The following is a 13,323-nucleotide window of genomic DNA, read 5'->3' on the forward strand; positions in this document are numbered from 1 at the left end:
GCCTTCTGACCTGAATAGCAAAAAAAGGGAACTTTGCAACAAAATGTTCAGCCAACACAAACAGTTGTTTCATCGCAAATATTACTGTAAAAATAGGGCTTGAATTATGCTGCCTAATGACGGAGCAGCTTGAACTTTTTATTTGACCTGTTCATTGCTCCTACGGAGTTTAAGTTTCCCAAATGTTCTACCAAGCTAGCGGACTATCAAGAGTTTCCACTAAATCATCATATTTTAACTAGAAACAAAATTTGTGAGAAGCAAACGTTAAATTTTAAATGGAAAATGGTGCCTCTGGATGCTTGAGAGCAAACATTATGCTTGACACCACTGAGAGTGCCACAATGACAGCCAGTGAAGCACATGTTCAGCAGAGAACACCTGCAATCAACTACTCGCAAATAACAGGTAGGCCAACAACTGCTCAAGGAAATTACTCCAGTGAATAATTCCAACAACACATCAAATTCAAGAAAACCAGGATAGGGTTGTAAACAACTTGCTAACACATGAAAGAATGTATGAGGAATTATTCATACACATTTTGAACACTTTTGTATTTTCATCAGGAAGAGTAACTGACCCTGACCCCTTAAATTTCCTGGACTATATAAAAAGAATTCCAACTATGCTTTTTCTGAAAATAAGCGGCTTTCTTGTTTTTCTAGCCTTAGATATAACAAAACCTTTATTTAAATGGAGAACTTCTAACACATAAAAGAGATGTGAAACCAGATCTACTTCCAGTGCTGCAGTACAATGCAGAAATAATGATTTTTTTTGTTGGTTTTTTTTTTAATACACTTACACAGTGTCATGAATTACCAAAAAAGATGTATTTTGGGGATAAACAAAATTAATCACAGAACTGTTTACAGATTTGACCTTTTTTTTTTCATTTTTAATTCCCATAGTCAGGCATGCTGCTTCCTCATCACAGAATTGGAACTTTGGAATTAATGGAAGATTTGAAGTTTGTGTAACAATATGTGATATACAGTCTCAGGCCACTAAATGGACTTCCAGGGGGGCAACTACACATTTTTTAAACTTCAGTTCCAGAGCCTTCTGGTTGATGAGGTACCTCATTCCGGAAAAAAGAAATTTGAGTTTAAATTTTATATAAGCTCTATGCACAGAAAAAGTGTATAGTTAACATGCATACGGGTCTTCATTTTGAAATTAGCATAAATAGAATTTTAAAGGTCTTTTTAGTTTGGTAAGCAGCATTATTTCTTTAAAAATTTGGTTTGGTTTCCCTATTTTGAATCAGCTTTTCACTTTGTATGTCTATTCAGGAATTCTATGTCTATTCAGGAATTCTACATTTTGCAACACATAACATTTATCATGTTATCCAGAGCAGACTAGTGAACTAAAATGAATACTTGAAATTACAAAACAAAACTTTACTTCTCAAGCTTCTACACATAAGAACACAGAATCAGATTTTTAATCCTTTGAAAGTATCTTAAACCCAAGGACTGACTGGAAAGCAGTTTGACTGGCTGATGCTACAAGCAGTGCTTGGAAAGCAGAGAGGGGAGTCTACAAAGCCTTGTGTCCTGCCTCTGTTTATGAAATCAAATGGCTTTACTGAAGCTTACTGCCTCTGTCGAACATGCTCTGTCTTCTCCACTTATTTCATACTAAAGGTAGCTCCACGCCAGAAGAAACGGATGCTGAATGCTATTAATGATTACTGGTTAGCCTGTAAGTAATACCTTCATCTTCAAAGATCTGGGGCAAATTTGCTAATTAATCCTCCTGTGAGGAAGGTAATTTAAATTTTCAGAGAAACAGAAAAGTTATCTACACGAAACAATCATTTAAAAAGTCTCAACACGACAGCTGCCTTTGAAATGGATGATGTGCTGACATTTCCCAAAATAAAATGAGGACCAGCTGATTTTGCAAAATATTTGATAGCTGCATTTCCAAATTGAAAACTGTTTCACAAATGTGTTTCAAACCACACTTATGGTATCTTCCTCATAAGTGGACAAAAATCACCAGATAATTTTACAGAACTCCCTGTAAGCAGTAAGATGTGATAATGACTTTCCATGCTAGATGCTTGGGCTAGATACGGACTGAGAATCAAGATACTGAATGATAAATGTATCATTAAAATCTCTTTCCTCTGAGATCCCCCTCTCACTTTGTAATGCAAAATAAGTAGCATTTTCTGCGATGACCCAAAGAAACTAACAAAATTGTCAGCTGTTAACTCTGAGCAACTCATAAAGTAATGATCTCTTCTACAAAGAAGACTATCAGCTTTTTATTTTCTGCATTCGTTATGAGACAAACTCTTGCAAGTCTTGCACTTAGATCTAGCCTTTAATACAGCTAGCGACACAAAAAAATGGTTACAGACCACTTCATAAAGAAATATCCCGAATTCTCAAGTGTTTTTCTCCACTTGTTTGCAGTCTGATTTCTTTCCTCCTCTCCTAAATATGTGCTTGCAGTATAAAGAATCAATAGCAGCAATACTCAACACTGACTTTCACTTTATCAAAAGGTTATACAGAAACAAAAGCAAATACAGAAGCAGACTGGGTTTTTTTGTGTGAATTCCTTCTCAATTTTGAAATCAATCACAGGCCTGGCAGAAATTCAAACGTTCTAAAAGTCATGTGCTGGAATTAGAAACATTTTTCAATTTTTTTCAAATGCTTTTTCTTGCCAGAGGCTGTGGATTAACTTCGCTATTTCTATTTTATTGGAGGTTCACGAAGACTAAGTGCCTTTGGTCACACCTACATCACAGATGTGAGCATACACAGCAACTCTAAGGAAGCTGCCACAATAGAGCCTGGGTTGCCTGAATCCTTATACCTCAAGGTCACACTAATCCTCCAACAGCTTAATTCATTTTGGGACACAGAAATGCTTTTAATATATTACCAATTATACACTATGTTTTAAATATAGTTTTTCAAATGGCTGTGTAAAAGCAAGATTAATATACATAAAATGATAATCAGAAATACAAACACAAAAATTAGAAATATAAGTAAAAAAAAAGAAACAGATAAAGAAAATGAAGTGCTTTGAATCCATTTAAGATTTGTAGTGCACACAAAGTATTTCCAGTCGCATGACTCTTGGGTTACACTTTTTTCCCCCGCACAAATGAAACAACAACAAATATGCCCTTTCAGACCACTGCCTCACCAACTGGTTAGCAGGTGGGTGCAGTGATTCTGTCTCTCCTACTCAAGTTTTGAAAACTTTCCATCCGCTTTATATCTGTATGAAATGCTCACAAATGTGAAGTAATACACAGTGGACTGAAAAATAATAAGCTCAAGAAGAAAAATAATGAATCTGATCAAAACTGCAAGAACTATGAACTCACTTCCACCCTAAAGATATCCAAATGACCTAAGGACTCTGTTATAAAAATGAACGTAACGCTCAGAAAACAGGAAAGAACAGCAAGACATAAATCAAATAAAAACATCATGAGGTTGTGCTTTAGAAAACTGCATGCCTTGTACAACTTTTTGTGTACTGAGCTCTGTTCCTACAGCCCTTTACAGAGCCAGATAACTCCGGGCAGCCTAAAGGACACAAAACACCCAGGTGCCCATAACCAGCGCTGGCCTTGTTAGCAAGAGCACAAAGTGGTCACCTGATTAAAAAGTGAATTTTGACAGGTAAGAAAGAAATCAGCCATACTCTCTGCTTTACAAGGAACGGGAAAGGAATTTTCACATGAATTAGAGATGAAGAACAACAAACACCAGGAAAGGTATAATGAAACGTTTACTGTTCTGAGGTTACAAAAAGCTTTTGTCAATGTAAGGTTCACAAGCACTTCGAATAGTCTGCAAAGAGACGATCAGTAAGGATAAAAACATCCCCTTGGGTATCATGAAAATATTAGATGCCATGGAGTGGCCAGATGGGAAAGAACACTGAAAAAGAAATACAGCATTGAAGGCTTTGACTCCTCTCCTGTATTCCTAGGAGGTATTAGTATAAAACGTGCCTGGGCTCTGGCCTGGAATCAGATGCACAGTCAAGCACATCCTTCAGTTGAAGTCAGTCAACAGCAACATACCAGAGGACAGCGATATCCTATGCACCTCCAGCAATGTGCTTTTAAACATGATACAATAACGCTGTGACTGTTTTAAACAAACATCAGCTCTAAAATCTGTACGCAGAGACAGGCTTTGCATCTGCAACAGACATCGTCAGGGTAAACATTTTTCCTGACCAAGTGCATTCTAAACACCCACCAGCATATGGTGGGCATAAAGCTTTAGCATTCTTCCAGTAGCAGCACTGACATGGGTAAAAGAGAGCTGGGACCTCTGTAATTTAGATTAATTGCTTATTATGGGTACGGGAGAAGTGCTGCGGGAGTACTACAGCCTCAAATAACAACTGAGCGAAACCGTTTGTACCTCGTAATCCCCCAAGCCCTCGCAGAGTGCTTCAGCTCTGCAGCGAGATGCCTGTCCCTCTCCGGCTGCTGACAGCACAGGGATCCCGGCAGGGATCCGACCGCGGGTCTCCTTCTCCAGGAGCTGCCGTGACTCACCGCCCTTTGGGATCCGTTACATATTTCTGCACTTAATGAAACAGTAACACCCAAACCCATTTCAAGTTCGGCTTCTCACTCTTCGTCAGTCTGTCAGGAGGTGATGGTGGATGGACCTCCAGCGCTCAGTCCCCGGCCAGGAGCAGGGCCAGCTGCCGCTCCAGTAGGAGTGCACGTCGCCTGCCAGCAGTGCCTCTGTGCAGGGCATGGAGGGGCTGCGGAGCTGGCTGCAGCTTTTCAGACAGGTCTCAGGTTCAAGATTAGTCAGCTTTGGCAGAGGTTACATGGGGGTGATCACGGATTTCCAAATCTGCATAGGACTGCCCAGCACCCCTTGTGTCATCCCTAATTCTTGGGCATACTCAAGTTTAAGGATAGCCTGGGTTGGTCTGCAGACAACAACAGGGGGTGAGTGAGATGGAGAGACCACGGGTCACACATTACCCAAACTGCAACAAATACCTTCGCAGAGGCGAAGGGCCTGGGGTCACCCATGCCGGTGTGCCCACCACCTGGGCCTCATAGCCTCCATCTGTCACGAGAAAGGGAGAGGCTGCGGAGAGGGAGAGATACTGCGCTGCCTGGGAACGCAGAGGCTGCAAGGATGCAGCAGTGGAAGGGTAATTGGGAAAGAGGGAATAAAAATCACCTTTGACATTCCCCTCCTCAGAAGCATGCTCCACATCAAAGCCAAAGCAGCAGCCTGCTGTGAGGAGCGTCTCGCTGAGAGCTCACCTAACGCAGCTGTGAGAAGTCCCTTACCGTGTTAGCAGCAGCTTCCTTCCTTCTCCACTCTGTGCCATGGGCAGAGAGCACGGCACCGTGGTGTGGACGCACAGTCTCTGCTGCCCGTGCCAGTAAAGCATATACTGAAATATGAGCAAAGGCAGCAAGAGAGAGGCGGGAGGGAGAAGCACTGCACTGCAGTCCTCTGCGCAGAACCCGGCAGGGGCAAGCAGTACTCAGGCTGAATTTGGTCTCCTTTAGAGGATACCAGCTTTTACTGGCTATGAACAGGTAAACTGGAAACGATGGGTCAACACCGTTTTCAGCTTTGCTGTGGTTCAATCCCCTAACTGGAAGGACAGCAAACAGGGAACATGTTGCTTCTGTTTGGAATGCAAAACATGCAGCGCTGGTTTCTGCAATCAAATCCCCAAACTAAAACTTGATGGTCATGATTCCCAACTCACCCATTGAGCAGATTTCTGCAGTATATCCCCACAAAATAATTATTTGCAGCAATCATTTCCCAAACAGGGGTGCAAGACGTTTAGAAGAAATGTGCTTAACTGAAAAAATAATGTTTAAACAGCCTGGGATTTTTTCTAACAATTCTGTTTTGGTTTTTTTTGCTTTTGTAAGCACGTTGGTCTACTATGTGTTAAATGCTAATCAATTAAATTATTGAAACATAATTACCATGCAAGCAGTCTTCTCTGATTATATTTGTTTTACATTTACTGTATTTTATTTTTAAAAGCAAAGTCCATTACTATGGCTGCCTTCCTCCATCCATCTCTGCTTTCTTTTTCGCATGTCTGGAGTGGTAGCAGGAGGTAATTTGGATGACCAGTCTCTAGCTCAGGATGCCACAGAATGCCAGGGGCCAGGAAAAAGCGGGCAAGGCCCATGCCACCTGCACAGCAGGCTGCAGCGTCAATGCGTTTCTTCCCACTGCCTGTTCTCCATTTCCCTTCTGTGTCTTCCTACTCGATTGCCATGGCAAGAAGTATGCTGCATTACAAGTAAGGGTCTGAGAGGAACGTTTTGCTGTGTTCCTTTCTGAAACTTGCCTCGTGTCAGACTCTGGTCTCTGGCCCACTGAAACAGCCTCCAAGACCTGGGTCTGAAGCAGCAGAGGAGCAGAGCACATTTCTCCCTGACTCTGCCTGCTTTGCAGAGAGAGGACTTTGCAATAGCATTAATGCTAAAAGTAATTTTATATCTTTTATATCACTTCAGTAAGAGTACATTTTGTGCATTATATAAACCAATTCACTTAAATCCTACTTAACCAAAGCTCTTCTTTCACCACATCCTCATTATGCCCTTAGGTGTCAACACACTCTTCTGTTACTCTCTCGCAATGAGATAATTGTTATCTCATCACAGTTATGTCCCTGAGTGTGTTGAATAACCAGGATTATAAATTAATGTTTTTAATGCAATTAGGAACATCGCACAGGTTGGAAATGAACTCCTGGTTAAGGCATTGATCTAATAGGGAATGTAAGTGCATTTTTAAGTTTGAGTGTCATATGGAAAGCAAAATGAATATTCATAGGATTAAAGTTAAGGTGACTCGTCAGAGCAGAGCACAAGACTGCAGGATATGTATTCGTACCCATTTCAGAAAGATATTTAGGAACATGGCTAACCATAACCTATGAAACACTTAAAATGCCCCAGAAGGTCAGAAGGAAAAGGAAGATCATGTGACGGCCAAATCTGCCATCTGTGTTTTTCTCACAAACCTCTGCTCAATCTTACAAAGGGTTTCACAACCATAGCATAACAGCTTTTCACAATTTGAATAAATAATAGCAAATCATTAACAAAAAAACAACAGCAATAATAAAAATAATAATAATATTAAATTATTCTCCCGAAGGGATAGCCAGGAACCTTTCTCTCACCTTCAAGATTGCAGACAGCTACGGTTAAAAGTTGAAGCAGTGGGTGAACAAAGTAAACAAATTCTAATTATGGAAGATGAAGAAATCACAGACATTTATCTATGTGCAATGTAAGATCTAATATGTCACCTTGCCGCCGCATTGGTGATTATTTTCAGACTGCTGGGATTACGGATCAGTTTATCCAGGATGCTGACAATCTGCTCAAACTTGGGTCTGTTGTTTCTGTCTTTCTGCCAACAGTCCAGCATCAGCTGATACAAGGCAGCTGGGCAGTCCATAGGAGGTGGCAAGCGGTACCCTTCATCAACAGCCTTAATCACCTGCACAAGGATAAAAGTTTTTGAAAACTTAAAGGCACTTCAATGAACTTGTTTTTATCAGTCCTGTGAACCACACTAACATGGAGATTCTGTGTTTAAACAAATGTGTTTATTCACTAATTGTCTTGTCCTGCAATGCCTCTGGTTTATCTGCAAAGTAGACCAGGCAGTAAATTAGGCATACAGAAAGGGGAGTTAAGATATACAGCATGTGACTTTGAGGAAGGTGAGAGTCTAGAAAGGATCTGCAAAATTGACACTTCATTGAACTAAATACATAAACAAAAGCTAGTTAGTAAGTTGCTTGCTTAACCATGCCAAACTTCAAAAGGTCTTGAATACCTCTTATCTGATTGTCCTTAGCAACATAGGCTTTCCACACTCTCCAGTGGGCTCTGCACTTGGCAGAAAACCAACCTACCCTCTCTCACGGGACATCCTCAACGGATAGACAGTCTTCTGGACGATCTCACAGGGTTAGAAAATATTTTTAAAACTTACCACAAGGATAACTGTACACTTCCTACTAGGCAGTGCAGGCCCAATTCTTTTATCATTTGTCTAAATTGACAAAATTTGTCTACATTGTCTACATTTGTCTAGATTGACAAAAAAAAAGTCCCCAGAACTTACACTATTGTGAAGCTTTTAATACAAACTTTTTATTAGAGTATAACACCTCTTGATCAGTCCTGCAGTATCTATTGTACTGTGAATAAAAAACCAATGTATTCTAAGTAGAAAATGATAAAGCCATATTCTGTTAATCTTTCCTTTTTATCTGTGTTTGTTAATCCAAAAGCAGGAAACACTATTTTGAGTCAGAACAGGGATAGGAAAACAGTCCACAGTTTAAGCATCTATGAAGCAGAGGCACATAAATAAGTTAATTCTTCTGTTTCTCATTTTAATGTGATATTACTAAAGGCATTCCACTAATACATCAGCGTACATAATGCGATTCATTAATTTCCACAAACAATAGAAAAAACCTTCATGACTAATTAACAGAAATACATAGTTTTCTGCAGAGACTTGGGTTCCAGAAGTACTCATTTGAAAGGAAGTTTTCTTCTCTTTTTCCTTGTTTAACATGAAGTAGCATAGAGAATGTCTGACTACAACTATGTTACTGACTTTTCTTAATTTAGTACCAGTAACGACATAAACCAACCCCTTGGAAAATCTATTTGTGTTAGTGGCTGTACTTCAGAAAATTCGGTTCATAAGTAACTGCTGTGGAAATCTAGAATTCATAAGACAACAGAAGAACAGCCCTGAATAGATATAATAAAAATCTTATTTGGGGAAATGTTCTGCTTCTTACAAAAATACTGGGAGAGATCCATTAATCATTTAGATTGCAGGCTTGGATAGTTTACTAATGTTGCAAAGAAACCTGTACTGGAACTCTTCTAATCAGATAACTCTCCTTCTCCACTTTATCCATTGATTACTTCCAGAAGTGTTTTGCTTTCATTAAACTCTCAGTAGAAACGCTTTGCTTCTCTTTTTCACAAGCTCCAAGAGCAATTTGTTCTTGTATTTGACATTTACAGAAAACTTCTACAGAATATTATACAAGTGGAACCAAAGGGGATCAACAGAAATTTAGGAGGGTTTTCTAACAATAAGCTAAGGAATGTAAAAGGCAATGACCTCATTGCAGTGGAATTGTTCGAATCATCCTACAGAAAACCACCAGTGTGATAAGATTCTCTAATACGGTCCTTCAGAGGTCCAAAATATCCTGCTATAAAGATGCTGGCTTTTTTTTAAGTTCATTAGAGCTTTTACTTGACCAGGGAGCTTTGGAGATTTTAACTGCTACATCTCATTCAATGTCAACGTCAAAAACTCAGAGCCACCTGGCTTCATTATGCTTCGCTTCCTTTCACAGCTTGATCCCCTATTTGAGAACAGAACTCTGATAACAATATACTCACATCCTGGTTGGACATCTCCCAGTACGGTCTTTCTCCATAAGACATCACTTCCCAGAGGACAATCCCATAGCTCCACGCGTCACTGGCTGATGTGAACTTCCGATATGCAATGGCTTCTGGTGATGTCCATCGGATAGGAATCTTGCCTCCCTAGGAGCAAAACAAAATAAAACAGTCCATTTGACTGTAATACAATGAATATAATTTTGCATGATTGATTATTTTATCTCTGAGATTCTCCATTATCATTACATTGGTGTAAAAAACAACGTAAGGTGGAAAATGCTGTTGCCATTTGTCATGAAAACATCTTGTACACTATACAGAGTAAAATACGTTACAGTGCAAAATTTACTCAAACTATAGATATATATAGTATATATACTGTATGTATGTACATATATACACATATATGCACACATATATTTATGTGTAGCATAATATGCACAGATAATAATAAACGCTAAGTTAATTATGGTTGATTTTCAGTTATAAAGTGTTTGGAAACTGGCAACACAGTCATACAGTATTAAGGATGAACAATCTAGTACCAGGCCCTTGCTTGCACTCCAGATCCCTTTGCACAGCACGAGGGGGTTGGATTTGGCTATTTGTAAGGCATTTCAAGTGAATTCCCTCTTGGTTTGGAACCTGCACGGTTTCACCATGTTTTCACCTCATGTTTTCTTTGACATTGAAGGAAAATGAGGGGCCACGATGTTGCTCTGCTTTACTAACGCCAAGCCTCCAACTGCACAAGGCAGTGACAGCGACCATATGCACAAATTTCCCTTTCCAAAGCTGTCAGAGACAGCCATGGAAAGACAGATTCAGACGGGGTCATCGGTGCAGAGGGGAGAGTGCAAAAATGTCATCTGGGGAAGCGGTCTTAAACGTTTTTTACTGTCACAAGAGAAATAAGTCATCATTAAACTTGAAAAGAATTAATGCTACCATTACAGTTAATACTGTAGTTAAGGGAGCACCTCTCTCTGATTATGGCCACCATTTGGTGCCATAAGTCAAATTAGTAAAATACACCCAGGCAGCCTCAGGCTGAGTTTCTGCAAGATGAGAATTAGTGCAAAGAGACAATTTCCAATGCTGCCAGCTTTGGTAGAGGTTCTTAAGACTCCGATTTGTGAGTCACATATGAGAAAAGTAAGTCCTAAAAGACAGGGGTGAAAAACTTGTTACTCCAGCTAATTCTGGAACGAATACATTTAAATAGAGAAAACCATGACAGTTTAACGTCTTTTCCAGTTCTGGGGACGCAAAACATATACAGGGATATATTCTGAAGATTTCACACTAGACTAGCTATTTGAGGTACCTCTGCAACCCCCATTCTGCTACAGTCTGATCATACACCTATCCTCACAATAACCTGTGTGGGAAAGGAGTGCTCTTATTTCCACTGACTAACCAGCAAGAAATAAAATGTAAAGACATTAATATTTTGCCTACACTTCCATAAAGTGTACTTGTATTGAGGGTAGCCATATGCCCACCAGCTTTTGATTAACTAGCTTGGTTAACAATAGAAATGAGGACATTAGTGTTAATGAGAAACCTAAATACGGCCTAAATACACTGGAGCCTAAGTATCTGCAATTTCATGGCTAATATTGCACAAATTAGATTAAATATAAGCAACACAGGCAGGCCTGACTCAGGCTACAATTTAGACCTCCAAAATGTCCCTGGGTATGTCTTAGAGGCTTGGCAAAGGTCAGAGCGAGAGTCTATCTTGGCACAGAGTTTTCACAGATTCCATCCTATTTATCAGACTCCCTACCTTAACCAAAATACAAACCTTCATTTCACATACAACCCTTAAAATTAGGTAAATGCCAGATTTCGACTTTACTTGTGGATCAACAAATAGGACATAGGAAATAAATAGCAGTATCCGAAACCACTGGTTCATCCCAACAGACAGACTAGAGACTCTGATGTCGCTCTCTTTCAAGCTTGGAAATCTGTAAGATGATATCCTTTTGTCAGAAAAAGTACATCATATTTTCTGTTCATTTTAAGTTTATGAATAATTCCCAGTTCTGCTCCATAATGGTACCGAGAACATGAAAATGATATTGGTTTTTCTCAAATTCTATTGATAAGCAATATTATATCCACTTTAGAGATGTCCAGGGTCCCTCAGTGAGTCCAAGGGACAGCCAAGAAACAAGGCAAGCTCTCCTATGTTCTAGTGTTCTCACAACAAATCCACTTACACTTTTAGATGTGGGGACGATAAAGAAGTCAATCCTACTTTCTCAACTTTATTTCTGTGCTTACTACCAGAGTGAACTTTCATTTCCAACAAAGAATGTCAATGCTGGGGAAAGCTACGATGTCCTAAATTTACACAAACCCCCCACCCCTGAACAGAAAGAGCTTCCAAATCAAACATCTCCCACTTGTCCCAAGGCCCAGAAGCTGCCCACAGAACGGAGCGGACTTGGAGCAGGGCTGCATGGCCAAGGTGCCCGAGCACTGCCCGCACAGAGGGGCGGGCACAGGACACCCAGGCCATGGACGCCAGCCCTCCCAGCACAGACCTGCCCACGAGGGCGCTCGCCCACCCCAGCCCATCTCAACTGCCAGGACAAAACTGCCTCTGCGCTACTCAAGACATCAACTGGAAAGGACTTTTACAGGTCAAACCCAACCCTGTGGGACGCATGTGGAAAGGAACGTGCAGCTCGTGGGGATGCTGGAGCCCAGGCGCGAGGGGCCACTGCCATGCCCCTCAACTGGCAGGGTCTTCTGAGCTCTGTCCTCCTGCCAGCGCTCCCACAGGCGAGCGTGCTCAGCAGGGACCAAGCCAGACAAACGCTGGCGTTCAGTTCGACACGAAATGTCTCGAATTCCTGGCCAGGTGGAGACGTAGAAGAGGGAACTGCGGATCATTGCTGCTTCTGGCGGTAGCGCTGCCACCTCAGACGAGCCCCAAGCCTCCCCTCACCTCTGCCGATCCCTGCCCTCACGCCCGGAGGCTCCAGCGCTGCCAGGGAAGAGACACAGAGACCGTGCCATCTCATCGAAGGCAGCCGAGACACGGAGCTGGGTGTCCTCCCCAGCAGGCTCGTGGTGATGGAGCCAGGCTGGGCCTGGTTCTCCAACAACTGCTTCACCTACATTTTGAAGAGAGGGATGGCGGAAGGCACACCTACCATGTGCCACATAAGAAAGCCCTCGAGGCAGGGAGTAATTATGTTGTTTGTCTTGTATCAGCGTAATGGCTAGTTCTGTGAAACACAGAAGTATCATTCTGGAGTTTTCAGAATACTACTCTCTAAAAAATCTGATTTCCATGGGTGGCTTCAGGCTCACTTTTTTAATTTCATGTTAAGATATGAAAATGGAGCCCTTCTTGTTGAACCCTAGAGAAATAATTGCCAGATGTCCCACAGAAAAATGCTAGAATGTGAGCACTTCAGGCAAGGGCAGGAAATATCATATTTGATAGAAGGTCTTTACCTTCATAATCTTATGGAAAAAGTCATTTATACAATTGGAGAAACACATTTATACAAAATTACATTAATTAGTCTCCTAACATTTTAGGACTGCTTTATTGGACGGTAAGGTAGATTATAAAACTCCGTGAAACAAAGTTGTTCTTGCTTTGTTCTGGTGAACAATGAAGGTATGTAGTACTTGATTTCATTATGGGGAAATGAATTTTCTTTGCTAAGTCTCATCTGTAACTCTATACAAGCCTACAGATAGATGTATCATTACCACAAGCAAGAGTAAAATAAGGAGAGTGTTAAAACCTGGTTAAAAATAGAAATGAACTGTCACTGAATAGAGTCTAAAACTATAATTTTGCTATTCTGCTCCTC

The 13,323-nt window shown here is 40.8% G+C and overlaps 1 protein-coding gene across 3 annotated transcripts in view; it reads right to left on the reverse strand.

Moving 5' to 3' along the window:
• EPHA3 (EPH receptor A3) overlaps nt 1-13,323 on the reverse strand; it is a 234,058-nt gene that overhangs the window by 11,979 nt on the left and 208,756 nt on the right. For all 3 annotated transcript variants that reach the window (XM_075434971.1, XM_075434980.1, XM_075434962.1), the window contains 2 exons: nt 9,470-9,619; nt 7,330-7,523 (listed from right to left, as the gene is read on the reverse strand). In XM_075434971.1, the coding sequence (XP_075291086.1) occupies nt 7,330-7,523; nt 9,470-9,619 (344 nt within the window). The remainder of the gene's footprint in view (nt 1-7,329; nt 7,524-9,469; nt 9,620-13,323) is intronic.

This window comes from Opisthocomus hoazin, chromosome 1 (assembly GCF_030867145.1).
Source record: "Opisthocomus hoazin isolate bOpiHoa1 chromosome 1, bOpiHoa1.hap1, whole genome shotgun sequence".
Taxonomy (NCBI): Eukaryota; Metazoa; Chordata; class Aves; order Opisthocomiformes; family Opisthocomidae; genus Opisthocomus; species Opisthocomus hoazin.